This window comes from Typopeltis vanoorti, chromosome 5 (genome assembly GCF_054136105.1).
Source record: "Typopeltis vanoorti isolate ZY-2024b chromosome 5, IOZ_Tvanoo_1.0, whole genome shotgun sequence".
In the NCBI taxonomy this organism is placed as follows: Eukaryota; Metazoa; Arthropoda; class Arachnida; order Uropygi; family Thelyphonidae; genus Typopeltis; species Typopeltis vanoorti.
In genome coordinates, this window is record NC_143553.1 from 17045580 (window position 1) to 17070584 (window position 25005).

Below are 25005 nucleotides of genomic sequence, written 5' to 3' on the forward strand. Positions count from 1 at the left end.
AATAGCATGATAGTCAGAATGTGTCAAAAGAGAGGCTTGGAATACGTGGATGCTTGGAGGTCATTTGAGGATAGAAAGGAACTGTATGAAAGAGATGGCTTGCATTTGAATGAGGAAGGATGTAAGCATCTGAAGAGAATGCGGTTCTCCAAACGAGTCAGTGTGTCAATGCAGGGAAACTAGAATTATCAGGATGGATGGTAACAGGGGTGGCCGCTTGTGGGAACAGGTACTTGGGAGAAGGTAATTTTTTAGCTATGTGGTTATTAGGAGGAGAAATGATTGTGGAAGAATGACACTGTTGGAAAGAGTGACTGATACAAAGGACATAGTGGAGTTGTACAATGAACAATTCATTGGGGTATTTCATCCTGGAGAAGTAGGTTTTAATACTAGAGGGATTAGGGCAGGTTCACAAGAGGAGAGTGTGTTTCAAGTAATGAGTACTCTGGATGTCAATAAAGCAGTGGCACAGGATGGAGTTTCGCCATTGGTTTTGAGAGAATGTGCTAAAGAAATGACAGCTCCCTTGACCTGGCTATTGAATAGTCTAGCCAAGGGAGTGGCACCAAAAGAGTGGAAAGAGGGTCCATTGCATAACAGTAATACCAGACTGGAAGTGTCAAATTAGTTTGTGTTTCATCAGCAGTTCTTAAGATCTTGGAGAAATTAGTGAGGGATCATATATAGCATTAGGCAAATGAGGGTAATGTTATCTGTGAGAGTCAATGTGGATTTGTTAAGAGACACTCTTGCTTTAGTAATATGACTGATTAATTGAGTGGAAAGGATGAATGCAAAGCAAATTAGAGTAGGAGTGAGAAGTGACAAGAGTTGTTGAATGAGGGAAAGGCATATTCTGTATTTTTTTTTTTTTTTTTATAAAGGGATTTGACAGGGTACCACTTGATAAGCTGATATTTAAGTAGTAGCACATTGTTTTAGAGGTGTTTAAGGATCAAAGCTGTATAACTGAGAGGAGACCTCCACATAACCTTTAAAGGAATGCGGAGAACCGACCAGGCTTCTGACCTAATGTCCAATCCTCACCTTCTCGTGGTGCACCCTGTTAGGTATCTACTTGGATACTGAACGAACGAGGATGGGCTGGCAATTTGGGATTTAGCCAACCAAATTGTATTCTTATTGGTTAAACCAAAATAAAAAATGATAGTACAACATGACAAAATTTCATGCTGGCTGAGGCGTCGCCCGGTTAAACAAGGCCTCCGTTGTTTTCACGAGGGAACCAGGGCGAACAGCGAAAAGTCATCTACTGGAACAAATCTGAAAACAAACCCCAACTCAACATCACCAGAGTTAAAGATCGGTAGTATCAATGTAAGAAGCCTGAATGGCAAAGAAATGGAGCTAGCTGAGGAATTAGATAAGTACCAGATTGACATAATAGGGGTAACTGAAACAAAAAAGACCAAAACTGGTGAGATCTTTCTGAGCAATAAATACAAAATGTTATATTTAGGCAATGACAATTGAGCAAAAGAAGGAGTAGCCATAGTATTCAACACAAAATACGAGGCTAATCTTCTTGAATGGCAGTCAGTCTCAAGTAGAGTAATGTGGGCAAATATGAGAATGGGGAACTGGACAATGAGACTTATTTGTGCCTATGGTCCCACAGAAGGTTCTAAGATAGAAGTGGAGGAATTTTTTGAGGCTTTAGAAAAAGCAACTGACACAATGAAAAATTGGTCCTCATTGGGGATCTATATAGCAGAGTAGGAAATGATTGTGAGACATACAAAAATATTTTGGGAAAATTTGGAGAAAAGAGCAAAGCTAATATTAATGGCAAATATCTGTTGAATTTCTGCTCAGGACATGGACATGGTTATTACTAACACCATGTTCCAACAGAAAAATGTGCACAAATTCACATGGAGAGAAGAGGCTAGGAATAAGAAGAGTCTCATTGACTATGTTATTGTTGATAGTGATGTTTTCTCCCTGGTGCAGGACACCAGAGTGTACAGAGGATTTGAAATTGGAAGTGATCACTATTTAGTCTTGAGCAGGATAAAATTGAATTTCATATTGAAAAGAATAACATGTAAGAAAGTTTTAAAGCGAATAAAAGTTGAGCAGCTCTCAGATGTGAACCGTAAACTAAAATACACAAAGATTATTGAAGAAAAAATAAAAGAGTTTGAGAACAGGAATCAAACCTTGGAGATTCAGGGGCAAACTCTGAAGAAAACATTGATTGATTCTGCCAGAGAGGCATGTGGTGAGGTTGTCTGTAAGGATAAAAAAATCAGAACTCCCTGGTTGACACAGGAAGTTAAAGAGGCAGTGAAGGAAAAGAAGAAAGCATATCAAAAGTTCCTGTCAAATAAGTCAGCTAGTGCTCTTAGAGAATATACAGACAAATGCAAGAATGCTAAACACTGTGTAAAACTAGCTAAACAAAAGTAATGGGAGGACTTTGGCAAGAATATAGAAAATAAATATCAAGAAGGTGGCAACATATTCTGGAGGTTGTTGAAGAAGCTTAGGAATGGAGGAAAGAGTGCTGTAAAAGGAATTAGAGATGATAAAGGTGACATGAAAATGGAAGAAAAAGATATCCTTGAAGTATAGAGTAATTACTTTGAAAAACTGCTAAATGAAACAAGCAGTGATGACAGCACAGTGGTAAAAAACACTGACCAGGCATGCAGTCAGGAATACATATCCATACATGAAGTAGAAAAAGCCATCAAAGGCTTGAAATGTGGAAAGGTAACAGGAGTAGATGATATTCAACCAGAAATGCTGAAGTATGGTGGTATAAGAGTCTTACAGTGGCTGCACTGCATAGTTCAGAAAGCCCGGACAGAGGGACGAATCCCCGATGATTGGAGTAGAGCTCTCATAGTACCCATATATAAAAAAGTGAAATAAAACTGAATGTGAGAATTACAGAGGCATTTCCCTACTGAGTGTTCCTGGCAAGATCTATGCAAGTATACTTGAGAAACGGTTGAGAAGAATTGTGGAAGAAAAGATTGGTGAAGAACAAGCTCGATTCAGGCCAAATAGAGGATGTCAGGATCAAATCTTCACTTTACGACAAATAGTTGAGAAAGCATGGGAATATAACAAAGATCTGTATTTAAGTTTTGTAGATCTGGAAAAGGCATATGATATAGTGCCAAGAGAGAAGCTATTCAAAACACTCCAGTTGTATGGTGTCAACGGGGCATTATATCAAGCAATACTTAGTCTTTATTTGTGTTGTAAGTCAGTCAGCAGTTAGAATTGAAGGAAGTACAGGAAGATGGTTAATGTTAAATCTGGTGTGAGACAAGGCTGTACATTATCTATATGGATCATATTATGAAGGAAAGTGGTATTAAACATGATATCAAAATTGGAGATGTTAATGTCAGCTCTTTGCGTTATGCGGATGATGTTATACTTCTAAATAAGTCCGCTACAAGTCTGCAAGATTCTCTGACTAAATTGAATAGCTGTTGTAATAGATATGGTATGAAGGTCAGCAATAAAAAGACAAAGACAATGAAAATAGGCAGAATTATTGAAAATATCAACTGTGTTGTGAATGGAGAACCTGTGGAACAAGTAAAACATTTCAGCTATTTAGGCACGATTTTTACTGAAGATAGTAAATTAAATATAGAAATAGACAACAGAATCAGCAAGGCTGGTATGGTGGGAAGTCAATTGAATAAATTCATATGGAATAAGAGAGAAATTAGTCGGAACACTAAATTAGCTGTATACAAGACAGTGTTCAAACCAGTTTTAACTTATGGATCTGAGAGCTGGGTCAGAAGTAAAACACTTGACCAAAGACTAGAGACCACAGATATGAGAGTCACGAGAAAGATTATAGGCGTGAACAGATGGCATCAATGGCAATATCACATTAAAAACGAGGATATTAGGAAAGAACTTGACATTGTCAGCATCCAGGAATGTGTTAGCAGAGCTAATCTCAGGTGGTATGGTCACTTAAACAGAATGGGAGAGGAAAGATTAGCAAAACAAGTGTTCTCTGCCAGGTTGGCAGAAAACGACCCAGAGGAAGACCAAGATATAGGTGGATTGATATGGTACAAAGCTCCTTAGAGGATAGAAATATAAGATCTGATAATGTTGGTGTCTTGACAAGTAACAGAGTGATTTGGAGGAAAATTGTAGATAGGAAATTAATAATGATGTAATTTTTTTCATGTAGTACTATCATATCCTGTACACCCCTTGAGGGTACATGGCAGGAATTTGATGATGATCACAATGTTTTAAGAAGTCAGGTTAGTGAACTGGATTTAGGATTGGCTATCTGATAGGTATCAGAGAGCTGTGTATGGAAAAACAATATCAAGGAGGCAGAAGAGTACAAGTGGGTTCCCACAGGGTTCGGTACTAGGACCTGTATTGTTTAACCTTTATATTAAAGACATTGTCAGTGGATTGCAGGGGGATATTCAGTTGTTTGCAGATGATGTGAAGCTAGGAAGGGTTATTAGTAATAGTGCAGATGTGGTATTACGTCAAGAGTATTTGAATAAACTGGTCAGATGTGCAAATGAATGGTGGTAAGTTTAATGCAGCTAAATGGATAGTCTTGAAGTTTGGGATACATCAATAAGAGGCTGCATACTGTTGGAAAAGCTGTATTAGAGGAAGTAGGGAAGGCAAGAGATCTTGGGAGGGGGGGGGGTATGATTGATAGAAACCTGAAATTCACAGAACATATTGCAAAAGTGGTAAAGGAAACCTAGAGGATTGTTTCAATACTGAGAAGGACGCTGACTTGCAGAAATAAAAGAGTTATCGTTTCATCGTATAATACCCTTATCAGACCATACTTAGACTATTGTTCTTGAATTTGGTCCCCAGGATCTGGAGGGGATAAATTAACTATGGAAAGGGTGCAGAAACCGATAACAAAGATGGTATCAGGACTGTACAATGGTAGGTATGACAGGCTGAAGGAATGTGGACTGCAAAGTTTGGTAGATAGAAGAAGAGGTGATATGATTGAGACTTTTAAACTGTTGAGAGGTAGTTACAAGGTTGAGACTGGGGAGTGCTTTCTCTTGGTGGAACAGGGAGAAGGAGCGATCACAAGGGGCTATTCCTGGAAGCTGTGAGCAAAAGGGTGAGGAGTGGTTTCTTTGCATGGATGGTGATTGAACCATGGAAAGCACTGCCTGATATAGTGGTGATAGCATGAATGGTCAATGAGTTCAAGTAGTATTATTACAGACTGTTTTTCTTTAATGGGCCTCCCACGATGAGTCTTGTGACTCCTTGGAGGCCTGAATCATAATAATAATAAAAGAAAAGCATTTACATTTGATTTAATCAATTACTCCAAAATGACTACTCAAAAAAAAAATATTACTAAAAAAACTTTTCTTTTCTGATGAACGATCCTGTAATAACCCAGAAATTAATCACAAAGACATGCATTGGCAACACACGAAGAAAAACAGCCGAAATATTAAAATCAGTCACCATCAAACAGACTTCAAACCAGTTAATACCTAACAAAGTTTCTTATGCTTCCCTAAAGACAAAGTTCAATTTTGTGAACATCTAGGAGTGTACAAGATTCTGTGTTCTTGTAAAAAGGTGCATGGAGGTCAAATTGGGAGAAATAAGCAATGATGAAAACAAAAGGGAAGAAAAAAGACTAACACTGTATATCCTCAAAGAACAAGACACAGCAAATTGGCAAGCATCCTCCATGCCTTACTTAGAAGAGAATTACTTCAACAGATTGTTTAAAGAGTCTTCCAAGGTCATTCAGTCAAAGGCACAATAAATAGAAGCCATGGACTGATCCTCTCCCAAGATATGGAAATCATCAATTAAAATGCTCATTCCAAGCCTCTCCTATGGTAGCAATCACAAGAGTTTACACAACAATGTAGAGAATGCACACAACATGCTTAATGATACATGTAATTAAACAATCATTCCAATCTTTTTCAATTTGTAGAAATAATGGCTTTGTGAAATGTTCAATTTTTTTGTAGTTTTTTACTTTTTTCAAGTAACATCCTGAAGATGCTGTCAGCCATATAAACAGAGAAACATGTCGAAGAAATACATCTAGCGTTAATAAAAAAAAAATGTGTATGAGTGAAAACTTGGTTATTTATTAAGTAAATATTCATCATAAAATTAATTTATAAAGCTAAAACCAACAAAGCCATTTTGATTATCACTACCAGGTTTGAAAATATTTTTAATTTCCAGACAGTAATATCCACTAGATTAGTGGATACAACCAGCATTAATGGCTAGCTAAGTCAATCTATACAAATATTTAAATATATACAGGGTGTTCGGGATAAATTTGACAGTTTCGTAAGGAAAAAGAAAATCTTCTTTGTATCTATTAAATTTAATGAATTGACAAAAAAACATTACAGGCAGAGTTAATTACAATACTATCAACAAGATTTACTCAAAATAACCACCATTAGCATCGATCACAGCTTCAATTCTGCTTCGGAACCTCGAACAAGCTGATGCTACAGTCTCCCTGGGAAGGGCCGCAAAAACTGTTTTAATTTTATCCATTAACTGGGCTTTTGTATTACTGGAAGTGCGATTGGTGTCTTTTTCAACTGCGCCCCATACAAAATAATCCATGGGGTTAAGGTCTGGGGAGTTTGGAGGCCAAACATTTGGACTGGTGAAGTCGTAGAAATTTTCAGACAACCATTTTTGACTTTTCCCAGAGGTGTGGCAAGGGGCCGAATCCTGCTGCCATACATACGGCCTACCATTGGCTACCCTTGTTATCCAGGGCTTGACTACAGTTAGCAACTCCACGAACAAAGCCCGAATTCCAATGTCAGGGTTCTTCAACACCTGTTCCTGCAGATTTGCGAGGAATTCTGCTGTACGAACGCAATCAGATCGTCTGCTAGGGATCTTTCTTCTTGCTACATCCTCGTAGTCACCATTGCAAGTCTCTAGTTCATGCCTGATTGTTTTTACTGTATTCAGGGAGCATTGGGCAGCAGTCGTAATATCCTTATTTTGATGGCGGGCATGAATGATCATGATACAAGTTATTCTCTTCCATGATTCAGGTGGGTTCCAGCTATCCATCCTTTCTGACATCTTGTATATGAATAAAGAAGGGTCCAAACTTTTAAATGAAGAGAAGTGTGTGTTAATACATGTAACTTAGGGAAAAATATAATTAATTATAAATATGTCAAATTTATCCCGAACACCCTGTAATTTAGGTCTTTTAAGTAAAATATTACAATTAACAGTGCTATAATCATTATTAATGTATAGCTATCTACTTCTTTATTGAAGAATGGCAACTCATTTTGATAATATGGCAAAAATGATAAAAAATAAACTGGAAAAAAGAAAGGTATAAAAATATTAAAATAAACTATTTTTATCATGCAAAAATATATTATTTTATATAATTATTATACTAAGAAAATCGTGCTTTCCTGGTCTGAAAATTAATGATGTAAGTAAGGCTATTAGAACACAAAAGCGTAGGGTGAAAGAAATGATTGTAGTGGCTGGAACAAATGATTTAAAAGGAGAAAAGTATGGTATAAGAGAGGACTTGAAAGAATTACTGAAATTAGCAAAAGAAAAGAGTGAGAGAGTTAACATATTGAGTCTGTTGCCATGGTATGACAGAGTAGAGTTGAGAAGGGGGGCCATAATAGCAAATGGCTCAATGCATAGGTTATGTAAGAGGAGTGGTGTGGGGTTTGTGGATGTGTGGAATGAGTTAGATGGGTGAAAGGACTTATACAAGAAGGATGAACACCAAATCTGAATGGATTTGGTGTTCGGAGACTAGAAAAACTGTTGGTGAATGAAAGTGAAATGAAAGTGGATGTGCACAATCAGAGATGGGTGAAATTACTGATGTCTGCATATCGAGCTGTTGACTGGATATGCAGACATCAGTGAGGCAGTTAGGTGTAAGAATGTGTATCATATGCCTGAATTAGTACAATGGTAACAAACCAGAACGGGATAATTAGTATAAGGCATCAAGATAGGAGTGGGACTATGGTGCTTTTGCACTTTACGTACACTAATGCCAGGAGCATTATGAACAAGCAGGAGGAATTTTTGGCCTTGGTTGGCTCATCCTAGGAAAAAGTTATTGGCATTAGCGAGACATGGCTAACAGAAGATGATATAGTTAGTGGGATAGAATGCAAAGGATACAATGTGTTCAGGAAGAAGAGAGAAAAGAATGGGGGGGGGGGGAAGTGTTATTGATAATAGTAGATGAACATGAACCTACAGCCAAAGAGAATAGAAGTTCGACTGCAGGACGGTGAAAATAGTACATTTGAGGTTATCTGGTGTGAGACTGACACCAGCAGAACAAAACACACAGTTGGGTGCTACTATAGACCAGGGGATGAAATAGAAGATGATGATAGTATGGATCGGCAAATAGACTCAATGAGTGGAGGATAGGTAATTATTATGGAGGATTTCAACTATGGTAACACTGATTGGAAGGAGAAAACACGTGGCAGGAAGGAAATGGATTTTATGTAGTTACTAACGGATAATTACCTGAGACATCATGTAATGGAATATACGAGGGGTTCGAGGATGCTCAATCTAGTAAATGCATATGAGAATTTGTCTATAACGAATATGACCACGTTGCCACCAATTGGCAAGAGTGATCATATGGTCTTGACTTGGGAGCTGGCTAAATGTGTGAAATTTTCAGTTAAGATAGAGTATACGTGGAATTACTGGGCTGGTAAGTATATGACAAGCTTAGGAAATTGCTTGGATCAGTGCCATGACATGTAAAACTGCAAGGACTTGATATTAATAGTGCATGGGAAGTGGTAAAGGAGTGTTTGAGGGAGATAATGGCTGACTACATAGCTAGTCAGGAAAGTAAATGAAGTGGGAGTTAAATAGATGAATAACACCATTAAGCTGGAGCTGCAAAAAAGAAACAATTTGAGGGAATTTAAGGAGAAAGGTGACCTGCAGGCACATGAACAGTACATGGCACAGGCCAGAAGGGTGACTAGTTTGGTAAGAAAAGCAAAAGCAGATTATGAAAGGAAGTTAGCAAAGCAGGCTAAAGAGAATCCCAAATAGTTCTTTCGATATGCTGCAAGTAAAAGAAAAAACGTATAGAAGAATGATTTTAAGGAATGCCGATGGTAGGAAGGTAATGAATCAGTCTAAGTAGTAGAATTACTAAGTGAACACTTAGCAAGAGTATATCATCCAGGTAGTGATATTGCAGGAATAAGAGAACTCATGGCTTATATGGAAACTGAGGTGAATGAAATGGAGGTGAATAGCATATTAAAAAACCTTAATGTGAGTAAATCTGTGGGATTGGATGGCATACCAGCTCTCGAGTTTTACTTGAAGTGGCAAGAGAATTGTCAGTGCCCTTGAACATATCTGGCTTAGTCCTGGGGGGGGGGGTGGTGGAAAGAGCAAAATAGTTCCATTGCATAAAGGAAACTCCAAAGTCTGCTGTTGCAAATTACCGACGGATCAGCATATCGGGAATCATTGTCAAAGCAGTGGAAAATTGGTCAAGAGCAAAATACAGGAATGAATAGATGGAAATAGGATACTGTATGGGAGGCAGCATGGTTTTGTGAAGGGTACATCATGCCTCAGCAACTTGCTCACGTTTTATAATACAGTGACGGCTGAATCGGATAAGGGTAATGGGTATGAAGTAATATTGCTGGAGAATGGATGTCAGCTTAATGTGGCAAAGTATAAGGTTATGCATTTTGGGGTGAAAAGATTATCAGCAGTATACCACATTGGTGGAAATGTACTCTAGGAAATTGACGATGCCAGAGACTTGGGAGTGTTAGTAGGTATGGAGTTAAAGTTTAGGGAGAACATAGCAAAAGTGTCGAAATCAACTCGCCAGATCACTTGGTTACTGAAGAATACTTTGACGAGCAGAGACAAGCAGGTCATTGTTCCTCTTTATCAAGTATTGATAAGACCCCCATCTTGACTACTATACATAAATCTGAGCGCCAGGGTTTATTAGTGATAGGGAGGAGGAGGTAGAGGGGATCCAGAGGTGAGTGACCAAGATATCAACAAAGCTGGTATGGTAGGAAGTCAATAGAATAAATTCATATGGAATAAGAGAGAAATTAGTCGGAACACTAAATTAGCTGTATACAAGACAGTGTTCAAACCAGTTTTAAACTTATGGATATGAGAGTTGGGTCAGAAGTAAAACACTTGACCAAAGACTAGAGACCGCAGATATGAGAGTCCTGAGAAAGATTAGAGGCCTGACTAGATGGCATCAATGGCAATATCATATTAAAAATGAGGATATTAGGAAAGAACTTGACATTGTCAGCATCCAGGAATGCGTTAGCAGAGCTAATCTCAGGTGGTATGGTCACTTAAATAGAATGGGAGAGGAAAGATTAGCAAAACAAGTGTTCTCTGCCAGGTTGGCAGGAAAACGACCCAGAGGAAGACCAAGATATAGGTGGATTGATATGGTACAAAGTGCCTTAGACGATAGAAAAATAAGATCTGATAATGTTGGAGTCTTGACAAGTAACAGACTGATTTGGAGGAAAATTGTAGATAGGAAGTTAGTAATGATGTAAATTTTTCATGTAGTACTGTCATATCCTGTACACCCCTTGAGGGTACATGGCAGGAATTTGATGATGATGATGATATTTTGTTTTATTTTTCTTCAAAATGATGATATTGAAAAACAGTGACATCCTATGTATAACCCAAGAGCATGAACTCATCTGGGTTACAAGAAGTATAACAATTACCGTATTTACTCAAATATCACTCGCCCCTTACATATAACTCGCACCTCTGATTTTACTTTATGAAAAAAGGAATTAATAAGTTTCACATATACCTTGCACATGAAAAAAAGTTTGAACATGTTCACGTCAGGGCAATAATACTCGCAACCTACAGTAAACAACATGCCTTCCCCAACAGCCACTATACTGCAGACACAAGAAAAGCAAGTAGTTTTATTGTATCACTGAATAAGGTACAGAAACATTTGCAGCCTGTGTAATATATTTCTCAACAAATAGTGCAATTAGAGACAACTGGGATAAAAATAGCACTAACTAATGAATCACATGTCCCTTCCCACAGAAACTATGCTGTACAGACTCTAGTAAAACCATATGTTGCACTGGCAAATGCAGTATCTCACTAAAAACTATTGTCCAATTTTCAATGTCATTAAGACATCACAAAAGCGGAAGCAGCATGCAAACAACCAGCAATAAAATTCAACCTGGGGGTTGAAACTTTGTGTGAGTTAGCCAGGTAATGAGAAGTTCTGCTGGAACGATAAACGGGAATAACACCACCCCATCGTGTTAAAACTGAGTAATATATAGTGAATGTTGTTAGGGCAGTTTCAGATATTATGGAATTCAGTTAATGAGAATTAGCATTTCAACTCAACAACTCTTGGCTTGCCTTTGTCGTTTGGTAGCATGATCTTTTGTTAAAACCGCACCAATCATATGCACGTATTCATAAGCTGCTCTATCTCTACTGGCCTACCACTGCTGTGTTTCGCACCCTGCTTTCAGTTCTCATTAGTCATTTGTGAAGGATTGTTCATTACATATCTCAAATCTTGTAAATTACTGGTAATTTTTATTTGAAATAATGGGAAAGAAGATGACACCATTTGGGTAGATGACTTTGAAGATGCATACAAGGAAACTGCTCTCGAGGCCAGAAGTAGTGATAGCGAATAGGAGATTATTGTTTTTGTGTGAATTTTCCTTGAGGTCAATGTTTTTCATGCTAATGAAAGTTGATCTAGCAATTTCTATCCTTCTTAATATTTCATTATCACACTTTCCATTCTCTGTAATTAGTTGACCCAAATATATATGACTCTACTTTATCTAAAGTATTTCCTCTGATCTTAATATTTATTATTATTATATGAGCACCTCCATGGAATCTGAACTCATTGTGGGAGATCCAATCTATCCAAACAATCCCACCACACCTCTCCTTGAGCCCATTAACAGACAAAGCACTCGCAACTGACCCTAGCAACCCATTCCATTCATCCACAACTCTTCAAGCAAAAAATCTAGTTCCCACACCCCTACTATTAGTATACCTTTATTCAACTTCCCTTGTTCTGGTCACTCTAGTCAAGTGCTGAAACATTTCCCCTGCACCTATCCTATAAAACCCTTTAAGCAACTTAAATGTTTCTATCACATCTCCTATTTTTCTCCTATCAACCAACCTGTGCAATCCACACACCTTAAATCTATCCTCATAGGGAACATTCCACAAGCCACTCACCATCTTGATGACTCACTTCTGAATCCTCTCCACTGCTTTCTCATCCCCAAGAAACCCAGAGAAAAATTAAGACTTGCATCACTGCCCCCAGGTGGGCAAGAACCACCAACCTTTCAGTTAACAGCCATGCTAGCCGATTGTGCCCTGGTGGCCGCTAATATTTATATTGGGTACTTTCACTTTTTCTCTTCTTACCAGCATAGTTTTGGTTTTTTGTTAAAGTTGAAATGAAGCCCACATTTTTCACTTAGTTACAGTGTTTCTTCTAGTAGGTTTTGAAGATCTTTTCTGTTTTTAGCCAGCAGTATTGCATCGTCTGTATATCTTAACTTGTTTATATTTCTGCATCCTATGTTGACTCCTTTAAATTCTGCTAATTCTTGGAATATTTTTCAGTATAGAGATTAAACAATATAGAAGAAAGAACAAAGCCTTGACTGGCATCCTTCTTTACTGGAAATTACTCGAGGTTTCTTCTGCAATTTTTATTGAGGCAGTTTGCTCCCAATATAGATTTATCAGTAATCTAGTATCTTTGCCCATCTACTCCTAATTTTTGATGAATTTGTTCATGTTCTACATTGTCAAAGCTCTTTGCAAAGTCAATAAAGCACAAGTAGACTTCTTTCTGCTTCTCCAGATATCCTTCAATGTTCTAATGTTGAAGAGTCCTTCTGTAGTCCCTTTATATTCCTGAAAACCAGTTTGTGTCTCATTAATTTCCAATGTTATTTTATTTTTATTTATTTATTTCTAATATGATATATAACATAACTTTTGCTATCTGATTGATCAAACTGATTTTTCTGCACTCTTCACATTTGACTGTCTTAGAATTTTTAGGTATTGGTAGGAACATCAACTTCTTAAGATCTTTTGGAAGCTGTCAGTTTTGTATATTTTGTTATTACATGTCAGTCAGTGATCTTATGACCTTATCATTTAAAGCCTTTAGGCATTCTGCAACAATTCTATCCATTCCTGGAGCTTTTCCTGGTTTCAGTTTCCTAATGGCATTTGTTACTTTCCAGGTAAGAATGTAAGCCCTTCAAATTTTCTTGAGATGGCTTATCTATTCTATCATGATTGTAGAGTTTCTCTGAATACTCTACCCATCTATCCCTAATTTTGCCTTTCTCCATTAGGACGTTTCCACTGGCATCTTCAATGCAATGCAAGCCTACCCTTTTCCCAGATTTGCTAGTTAGCTCCCTAACATTCTTATGAAATTCTCTGGATTTGGGTTTTTTGTCCAAACGTTCAATTTCTTTCAATATGTTGTTGAACCATAGTTCATTTGCAATCCTACATTCTTTTCTGATCTCCATATTTAAGTTCTTGTATTCAGGACAATTTTTGTGTTTCTTTCTTTCCTCCATTTTCAGTATCTTGTTATTAATCCAGGGTTTACTCATCTTGTTTTCAAATTTGGGAATTGTTTGTTTTACTGCCTTTTTTATGCCCTCTTTAAATTACTGCCACCTCTCCTCAATTTCTTCTTCAGGGTAAGGATACTTGGTGGAATAAGGAACGTTAACAGCAGTGGATTGTGCCTGTTTCTTTAAAAATTTATCTTGTATTTCTTGATTTTTAAGAGAGCCAAGATCATATTTTCTATGCTTTTAGGTTTCATTATTTTCTTTAATTTTATTGCTGCTTTAATGACCACAGGTTGTGGCCTGCTCCAATATCAGCCCTTAGGTATGTTCTGACTTGTAAGATGTTATTCTGGAATCTTTTTTTTTTTTTTTTAAATCATTATATAGTCAATCTGGTTCCTAAAGCTGTTTCTCGAACTTTTCCATGTATCTTCTAGGAGATTGGCTAAACAAAGTATTTGTTATCACCAGATCATTTTCGTCACAGAACTGTGTTAATCTTTCTCCTTTTGGATTTGAATGTCCCAGGCCTTGGTTTTCCATGAAGGAAGAGATCTTTTCTGAGCCTATTTTAGCATTTAGATCTCCTATTATGATAGTTATGTCATCTGATTTGGTATTGTTAGGTGCATTTTGAATATCTTCATAGAAGTGTTCTACATCTTCATCTGGGTAATCAGAAGTAGGTGCATATATTTGGATGATAAAAACATTAAAAGGTTCGGCTGCAATTTTTAATGAAATTGCTCTGTCACTTATGGGCCAAAATCCAAGGATTGGGCAATCTTATTTTTTAGTACAAATGCTACTCCTTTCCTATGACTGTCTCTGCATGAATATATAACAGAATGACTCTTTTGGTTTATTTTTTTGACTATTAATCCATTTGACTTCACTGATACCAGATATGTCAGTTTTCAGTTTCGAGTTCTTGCTTAAGGTCATCTAACTTCCCAGCTTCATATAAGGTCCTTACATTCCAAGTTACAAGCCTTAAGAGAAGATTCTTGGTTTACAGACATGAAAGATCAGGAGATACCCTCCCAATAGGGTTTTAGGTATCTTCTTCATATGCTATTTTCATAGTATGTGTCCCCAGTTTCTTTCTCTTCTTCCCTGTAATGTTTCCAGGAGATAAAAGTTGTAGACCAACTTTGTCTCTTTGCTTAAATCTAACATGGTTTTCTGTATGGATGGTAACGTGATGAGGTTCCTGTCTCCTCCATGGTGACTGGACAAATCTCTGTTTTGTCTCAGAGTGTGCCCGGACTATGTCACATAGTTTGCTGTCATGCCTTCATTACCATTGCTAAATTAAATTTTGGTCATCTGTTTACTCTGCCATTCCAGTCTTCAAGTGCAACAAGGAGGAGACGCTATCCTTCACTATAGCATAGAATGCTGATATCTTTACTTAGTTTTGCATGACGGTCGAAGCAAGGTCCTAGGATGTAGCAGCTGGTGCACTCTACCAGCTACTTGGACCCATAAGTGAGAACTGCATGAGCAGTGGGGACAAATTCCACCCAGCCACCAAAAGTTTTGATGCAACTGCTGAACATGTAGGAGTTCTATCCCTACTACACATATCTTACACCCAAACAAAAATTAAGTATAATCAAAACCTTGAAAAATAGAGCTTTAAGCATAGTAAAAAATGATGAAATCAAATGAATACAAGAACTTCATATCCTATATAATCAGTTCCTCCAAAATGGATACTCAAAAATGGCACTAAAGAAACTTTTATTTTCAGACAAACCATCCTGTGATAACAAAGAAATTAATTACAACGGTATGGTATCCATTCCATACATTGGCAATACATCAAGAAAAATAGCCAAAATATTAAAGGCAATCAACATCAGAACAGCTTTCAAAACCAGTCAACACCTTATGAAGCTTTCTACGCTCCCCCAATGAAAAAGTTCCATTTCATAAACATTTGAGTGTATACACGATTCCTATTCTTGTGGAAAGATATCAGATTGTGAGAAGTTTCAAAATCAGCAACAAAGAACATATAGGCGATGCTGAAGACAAAGAGTAAGAAAAAAGCACTCATTGTGCACATCCTCCAAGGTCATTCGCTCAAAAGGCACACTAAATAGCAAACAAGGAATGATCCTTCATGATATCTGGAAGTCATTAATTGGTATATGTAACACTGAAGACCTGCCCTATGCTAACAATCAACATACAGAGTTTACACACCAATAAAGAGATTGTATGTAACGTGTCTAATGATATTCATGATTAGACTATCTTTCCAGTCTTTTCAACTTCCAGACTGGTTGGGCAAGTGAATAGTATCCGCTCTCCAGCCAAAAGGATGGGGGTTCGAATCATGTTTGTGATTTGATTGTCTGTGGAAATACTAGTGATGGTGGTGAGGGATAGATGGCGTTGGCGTAGTTGCGGTTAGTTGTAGTTGGTGGAGACAGAGTTGTAGAGTAGGTGCCCTCCCTCGATGAGTCTTTGGACTCCCTAGAGGTGTCATGTAATAATAATAATTAACTGCTCTGGAAAATGTTTAATTTTTTGTCAGTTTTTACATATGTTAAGCAACCTTCCGATGATACTGTTAGCCATATAGACAGTGAAACATACAGGGGAAATACACTAGTATAAATTTAAAAAAAAAAATTGTATAAGTTAAAACTGGTATTTATCATTCAAGTGAATTTACTTGCAGTGAATAGAATAAACTGAATCATCATGACATGGAGACAAAGAAAGATGCAAATTAAACTGATAAATCAGTGCAACTACACTGATTTGTTAATTTTGTTTTTTACTCACCTGGTCTATTTATTCTATTTCCTCCATAAATTAGCTTCGCACCCTCTTTTTTACCTATATCGCAGTATTCTATCAATTTTTCAAGATGTTCTCTGGAAAGAAAGCAGCACTTATGAGTATATCTTTACAGAGATAACTGTTATGGATATCACTGAGAATGTTAGAATTAAAAAGAAAATGGACAATTATAATTTTTCTAAGATTTCTTTTTTTCTATCTGCAATTGAAATAATTTTTATTTCAAATACTGTATTTAATTCAGCAGCTATAGTGCCACTTTACAGACTCGAAAATTGCTTTTTAAAAGATAAGTTTTTATATTTGTAGTAAAGTAGTATGGATATGCATTTTGGTGTATTTTGTTTATTTTTCATAGCTTAGCAAAAAAATGAGTGATTGTGGAGATTTGTTTGAAACAGACTTTTACTATTTTTGAAGAATGCAGTGAATTATGACAAAATGGTGGTACGAGCAAGAGTGGCACATCGCACGGTACAAAAATCAAACATAATTAACATCTACTTTTTGAGAATGATATACTGTTCTGAATGGAACATGTATATGTGGCAGAATGTGAAGAGTGTCTCTATGGAGAGACTGAACGTAAAACAAGAGAGAATATGGATATGCCGAAAATGTGATATTCTGTCAGACTACAATTTATTGATAAATGCAAAACTGCAGATGGAATGAAATTGTGAGAGCAAATGACCATATAAATCACAGAATGGAAGCAAATGGGACTACAGAAGTGAAAGAAATTATAGCTGAAGGAACAAAATCGAGTGACACTGTTGAAGCAAAGGAAAGTTGGAATGAGGAAACGAATGATAGACTGACAGATAGAGTAACTGCCAGGATCCAAGACTCGAAAAATGAGGTGATCAGAATCAATGAGTGCAAAAGGTTAGGATGAAGGAAAGCAGAATAATAAATGACATAAGAGCAATGTATGGAGATTCCGTTATTAGAGATGTGGTAAATGAGAGATTCCATAAGGCATATCTTTTCCAGGAAGGAAAATTAATAGAATAAATGATGCATTAAATAAGAGAAGCAGAAGAGCAAGTGAGCTGGTGGTGGTTATTTGAACAAATGACTTGGTTGGGCGTAAACTGCATGTAAGAATGAATATCAGGAGGTTATTAAAGAGCATGAAAGATAACAGTGTAGTTGGAAAGGTGGTTGGTATGTGGCCTAGGTATGATAACGGTGAGTTGAGACAGAGAGAAGGGATTATGATGGCAGAGTTGTGTGAGGAGTAAAGGGTGTAGTTTGTAAATGTGTGGGATGCATTTCAAGGAAGGAGGGAAATGTACAAAAGTGATGGGTTGCATTTGAATTAATTTGGTGTGAGTCAGTTAGAGAGAGACTATTGCTGCAATGAGGAACAATGAGTGATGTGAGCACAAGAGCAGAGGAAGTAAAAAGTGAAGCAAAAGATCAGGAGAGAGGAACTGGTGGGAATGAAGTGATTGTAAATGAAAATAGTAATACTATGAGTGATAGAACAAAAATGCAAGATGGACAGGGACACACAGCATAAAGACAGTGGATGTTGGAAGTAGTAGTGAATGAGATGGATTAAGATTTAGGGGATGTAACTGAGTCTGCAAAGATAGGTAGACTAACTGATGATAAAGGCAACTGGGAATGGTTAGATGTGGGATAATCATGACTTAAAAGAGGCATGGGAAGGAGTGGTTATAGACTTAAAAAGTGAATTGTTGTGTTTATTTACAAATGCCAGGAGCATCAGAAATAAGGGTGATGATATAGTTTTGTTAATTGAATTTATTTGCCCAAAAATTGTTGGAATAAGTGAAACATGGTTAGATAAGGATGATGTTATTATTATTATGCATAGCCTTTGTCAACGTTAAACAGTTGACGAAGGCTATGCAGAAAACGAGGCTCCAGTGGGCAAAAGTGTAAAAATATTGGACTGTTGAGAATATTCTGAGGGGAATAGAAATGGAAGGGTATGATGCCTTCCATGAGGACAGAAAGGACAAGAAGGGAGAGGAAGATGCTGATGATGACAGCAGGAAAATTATGTCTGCACAAAGTGGAGATATGAAATGCAAATAGTAGCAGTGATGTTTAATGAGTATGGTATGAGGTGGAGATTAACAGGAAGGGACATTTAGTCAGATGCTGCTATAGGCCAGGGAATGTGAAAGGTGATGAAGAAGAAATGTACAGTAACAAACAAATTAATCCAAACAAGCCAAATTTTCATCAAGTTTTTGGTTTTAATACTAAATTTAGTTTAATCCTTTATCCAAGTGTAAGCAAACAAAGTTTGCACCTGAAAACATCTTCAGGACTGAGGTAAGGTGGTGCAACACCAGGCAACTCAGAGCAAGGTGGACCAAGCTCTCATCACTACTTGTCTCAGTATCTCCCATAATGCAAAGCACATCTCCTTGCGGACATATATACTGCGATGTATTAAGGAAAGGGTCACTACCCAGACCAGTTTCGCCCATTATTGAGGTATCGTTAGTGGGAGGCAGACCCAAACGTGGAGATGCTAAGGCAGAAGTGCAAAATAAACTTCCAACATCTTTCTCTAAATCCAGAGTAATTCAATAATAAGGTGGTACACCTGTTGGCAACTTGTCTAGATAAATATGACCTCTCCTATTGCTTCTGCCTTAGCATCTCCACGTTTGGGTCTGCCTCCCACTGATGAGACCTCAATAAAGGTCGAAACCAGTCTGGGTAGTGGCCCTTCCCTTAATGCACAGCAGTATACATGTCCACAAGGAGATGTGCTTTGCATTATGGGAGATAATGAGACAAGCAGTGATGAGATCTTGGTTTGGTCCACCTTTGTTCTGAGTTGCCTGGTGTTGCACCACCTTACCTCAGTCCTGAAGATATGTTCAGGCGCAAACTTTTTTGCTTACACTTGGGTAAAGGATTAAACTAAATTTATTATAGTCTAACCAAGTGCAAAATAAACTTCCAACAAGTTTTTGGTTTTAGTTCACTATTTTGGTTGAAGGAGCCTGTGTAGCTCAGCGGATGTGGCGTTTGCACACCGCCGCGCTTGGCCGCACGAAGGAAGACTTGGTTTCGAGTCTAGTCGGCGACTAGAGGAAATTTTTCTAAGCCTTTTTTCGACCGGTTCCCGAGTTAGTCGATCTCTGGCACGGGCAAGCAGGTTTTTCCTCCCGGAAACTCGGGTTTTTCGTCCTGTAAACTCAAGAAAATCGACCGTAGAACTCACATTATTTCAGACATTAAATATATTGTGTTAGGGTTAGGGACCACGAGATGGCGGCACATTTGAGCCGTCTCTCTTCACTGCGTACTGCTTAATTAGTGATAGCCTTGGGCCATCTGTCTCTGATTGGGTACCAGTGGAGATTGAACTGCCCACTCAGTCTCCAAAAGTTAGATAGGGCTAAATGGCCTCGCCTACTCCCGTATATGGGAATAAAAGGCGTTAGCTGATTTTTTTTATTTTTCTTATTTTGGTTGAATGCTGCTGTCTCTATGATGTTTATTAATAGTGTTGTGCATTTTTAATAGTGTAAACAAGTTGACATTTGTAGTGTTTTTTTCATTATGTGTAGCTATAAAATTGGATACATCTCCAAGAAAGCATTCAAAAATATGTACTCTTTCTCAGCACCCATCCATGACTCAAAGACAAATTGCCAATGAGTGTGGTGTTGCTTTGGGTACTGTTAATGTGATTTTAAAGAGGTTTAGGGAGACGGGTACCTTTTCTCCTGACATAAAAGAGAAATGTAGGTGAAAAAGGAAAACTACACTTAAGATTGTTTACTAGTTAGGAAAAGCAAAATGAATCCAAGATTGTCTGCCATAGACTTAAATAGAGATGTGGCAGCTAGTGAGATTAATGTTTCTGGTGTGACAGTCCGTTGAAGATTGCTTTCAATCAAAAAGAAAACAGTTGACGAAGGCTATGCAGAAAATGAGCCTCCAGTGGGCAAAAGTGTAAAAATATTGGACTGTTGAGAAGTGGAAGAAGTTCATATTCTCAGATGATAGCCATTTCTTTGTCCAAGGAGAGAGAGTGAGTACTCTACGTTCGCAAATCAGTGGTTGAGAAGACTTCTCCTGCCCGCCTTCAATAAGTTCCTAAACACCCAGCTAAAAAGATGTTCTGGGGATGTTTTACACATGATAGTCTAGGATCACTTGTGCCTGTTTAGGGTACGATGAAAAGTGACCAATATATAAAAATATTGGGAAAAAAAGACTGGTCCCACAGATCCAGAAAGAAAAAGAGCTCATCTTCCAACAGGATCTCTCTATGCCACACTTCAAAAAAAGTTAGAGTTCCTCAAAAATCACAACATCCAATTGCTTCAGTGGACAGGTAACTCACCTGACATTAATCCAATAAAAAGTTGTGGGCAATAGTGAAAAAGAAATTTGGAAAATTAAATTGTGATACAAACAATAACTTAATACAATCCATTATAAAAGTGTGGTTTCCAGATGCTAAAATAAGAAAAATTTGTTCTACATTGGTAGAGTCCAGGCCTAAGAGAATTAACAAAGTTATTAGGAACAGAGAAGCACATATAAATTATTATGTAAAGCTGGAGTTTAATTTTGGTACTTATTTTCTTACAAAATTAAAATTTTCTTTAAAATATTAGCATTCAGATTAATTTGTTCACTACTGTATAAGCTGCTTCGGTTAGTGAATAAATGAAAGGTGCTTATCATGGGTAATTTTTATTATGGCAGTATAGATTAGCCGTGTTCTCCTACTAGGATCTTGGCTGAATAGCCATCAGTCATGTTTATAGCATGTTCAGCACAGTTAAACCTGGGATGGATTTCCATGGTGGGCTGGCAACCTACAAAATGGTCAAAAACCATGATGAAACTGATATAGATGGCAGTGCCATATTTCGATGAAGTCCGGAGGGCCATACCTAGGAAGTCTTAGTATCATGCCTCCATGTGGACCCCCCCGTGGGAAACACGGTGTCGTAATGAACATTGGAGAAGTTGATACTGAGCAAAGAGCTGGCATAAAGCTACAAAATGTATCTCCCAAGACATTATGTGGTCAGCATGGGAGATTAGGCCACAACCCCTCCACTACAATGCCAAGAAGAAGAAGAAAGAAATGCTGTAAAGCCCATGGCCAGAATGGGCAAACACTGGATGTGACTAAATTCTCCAACTATATGACTATTCTGATCAAAACCATTTATGGAGGGCAGAGCATGATGCAGTGGAGAAGCTTTCCCAATAATAAGCAATACTGGAATAGTCCAGAGAATTCATAAATATAACAGTAATCAATACAATTCTCTTTTCCTCTATATAGGAACATTTAAAGAAGTGGAAGACCTTACCATCTTACAACAAGAACTAAAACATATTAAATGGGACATCATAGGTTTAAGTGAGGTTCGCAGGCAGGATGAACATTTAATAAAACTAAAATATGGAGACTACTTATTATAATGGGAAAACTAAAGGACATTACGGAGTTGGATTTCTAATTAAAAAAAAACAATTACACACCTCATAGAAGAATTAATTATACAGATGAAAGAATAATAGAAATTACACTTAAAATAAACTCCAAACTTAAAATCATGATCATCCATATATATGCTCCCACCTTATCCCATGCTGATGAAGATATGGAAGCGTTTTACGATTCACTGCAGCACACACACTAGACAAAAAAAGAAATAGCAAACAAAATTTTACTATAGTAATGGGTGATTTTAATGCCAAAATAGGTCATCCCATCCACCAAATAGACACAGTAAGACCATATGTACATGGTACAAGCAGCAACTTAGGAATGGCTCTTACAGAATTCTCTAACAGTAACAAGCTTTACATTATGAATACATTTTTTAAGAAAGCCCTCAAAAGAAAATGGACATGGAGAAGTCCAAATGGAGAAATAAAAAATGAAATATATTATATACTGTGTAATAATAAAGAAATAGTTCAAGATACCTCAGTAATAATCAAGTAAAAACAGGAAGTGACCACCCCTGGTGAGAGCCAAAATTAAAATAAACCCCAAATTGGAAAGAATAAAATGACTAAACAACATAAAAAAATCAAGTTTTGACTTAAAACCTATTGAAAACAAGAAGGATTACGAAAAAAAACTCAATCAAAAACTAGACTTAATATATATATTTGAAGAAGACATAAATAAAATAAGCAAAAACCTAACAGAAGTAATATTCTCAGCAGCCAAAGAATTCAAAAGCAACAAACAACAAAAAGACCATAAACTTTTAGAAGAAACCTTACAACTACTAAAAAAAAAAAAAAAAAAAAAGAGACAAAATATGAAACAAGACAAAAACTTAAGACTATTACACTTTTTTATATAATCTTTGTCAAGTAGCTTTATTTTTAGACAAGACAAAAACTTAATTTTTGTCTTGTCTAAAATAGAATATGCAGAACAATAAGGAAAAAGATGAGAAATGAAATAAGATCTTATAACACTAAAAAAAAAAAGAAACAACAACTGAAAACAAAATAGAATGGAACTACAATACAGAACCAAGAACAAATCTAAGCAGGCTAGAAGAATCTTATAAAGAACTCTATAGTGATCCTTCAATAAATAAATGTCCACGCTGTTAGCCTAGTGGCTTTGTGCTTTGCAACCATATGCCAGGGGAAGGAGTGTCCTGGGTTCGATTCCTGTCGTCGACGTGAGGAGCTTAAGGATCTTCCTCAGCCATAGCCAAGTTAGCCCGGTTTGGGCATGGGCAGCAGGGTTTTTCCCCCAGTTTATCTGGGGTTTTTCATCCTGCAAGCAGGCAAACCGGCCTCGTGAACACATGGATCTACAGCCATAAATACTTAATCCCCCATGAGGGGGCTCAACTCGCCCCAATAGGGACGGGGGAGAAAAGGAAGGAACTCCATATGAATAAATAAATAAATAAATCAAATATAAAAAACTCTTCTCCATCACATATAGAATTCATCCCCCCATTCACTTCAGGTGAAATAAAACAAGAATTAAAAACAAATGAAAAATGGAAAATGTCCTGTTGAAGACCTAATTCACATAGAATTAAACGGGGAGGAAACAACATAATTCACCATGTCATAAACTTACTAAATCTATACCTAGAAGAGGGGAAGATACCAGAAAACTGGAAAAATGCTACTCTGATACTGTTATTTAAAAAGGGGAACAAGGAAGAAGTAAAGAACTATAGACCAATCAGCATTCTCTCCAATCTGTACAAAATTCTCACAAAAGTAATAAACAGGTTAACCCCCTCTTCTAGACTCAAATCAACCAGTAGAACAAGCAGGATTCCATAAAGGCTTTAACACAATTGATCATGCAGTAAAACAAATAATAGAAAAAGCAGAAGAAAATCAATTGCCTCTCTGTTTAGTCTTTATTGATTATGAAAAAGCATTTGATTCCATCAAAACTAATTCAATAATCAAAGCACTTCAGATTCAGACTTCCTCGAAAATATATGGACCTCGTCCAGGAAATATACCACACTCCAACAGTAACAATCCAACTTCACATGAGTAGCAAAAAAATATCAATTGAAAAAAGTATCTGACAAGGAGACTCTCTATCACCCAAAATCTTTACAGCAGTCCTTCAAAAAATATTTAATAATATAAACTGGACAAACCTTGGTATAAAAATTAATAACAAAAACTTAGCACACCTAAGTTATGCCGATGATATCATAATTTTTGCAAACACTCCAGAAGACTAATATCATGAAAGCAGAAAAGTCAGTCAAAAAATCATCAGAGAAAAAAAAAAAAAAAACTAAAATCGTGTTTAATCATTTTGTAACACCAAAAAACATAATAATAGAAAACAATTTATTGGAAAGAGTCTCTTCATATACATACTTAGGTCATCTCATTGATCTAAACTGTGAACTCCAAAAGGAAATAAATAGGAGAGTTCAACATGCCTAGAGTGCATTCAGAAAATTGAAAAGCATTTTTTAAAACAATGATGTCACACTCTGTTTAAAAAGAAAGACATTTAACCAGTGTATACTTCCAGTCATCAAATATGTTTGTAAAACTTGGTCTCTAACAAAAGCACTGCCAAATAAACTAACAACTCAAAGAAAAATGGAGAGGTTGATGCTAGGCATTACATTAAAAGATAAGCGAAACACCTGGATAAAAAGCCAGACTCACATCACTGACATCATTCTTCACCATAAGTGACTAAAATGGAAATGAGCCAGACATCTATCCAAAAGAGAAGATGAGCGATGGACCGCCATACTAACGAACTGGATTCCAAAAGAAGGGAAACTAGGCTGAGGACTTCCTAAAAGAAGGTGGACTGATGAATTGTCAAATTTTGTTGGGGAAAATTGGTCAACCATTGCCAAGAACAGAGAAAAGTGGAAAGAACTGGAGGAGGCCTTTGTCCAACAGTGGACAGAAAATGGCTGAAAAGAAGAAGTAATATAGATTAGAATGAGAGCATTTA

General features: G+C 37.0%; 1 protein-coding gene across 2 annotated transcripts in view; it reads right to left on the minus strand.

Moving 5' to 3' along the window:
• The window catches only part of LOC150106251 (mitochondrial 10-formyltetrahydrofolate dehydrogenase), a 654974-nt gene that overhangs the window by 79507 nt on the left and 550462 nt on the right, over nucleotides 1-25005 (minus strand). For both annotated transcript variants that reach the window (XM_090392273.1, XM_090392274.1), the window contains exon 20: nucleotides 16521-16612. In XM_090392273.1, the coding sequence (XP_090248399.1) occupies nucleotides 16521-16612 (92 nt within the window). The remainder of the gene's footprint in view (nucleotides 1-16520; nucleotides 16613-25005) is intronic.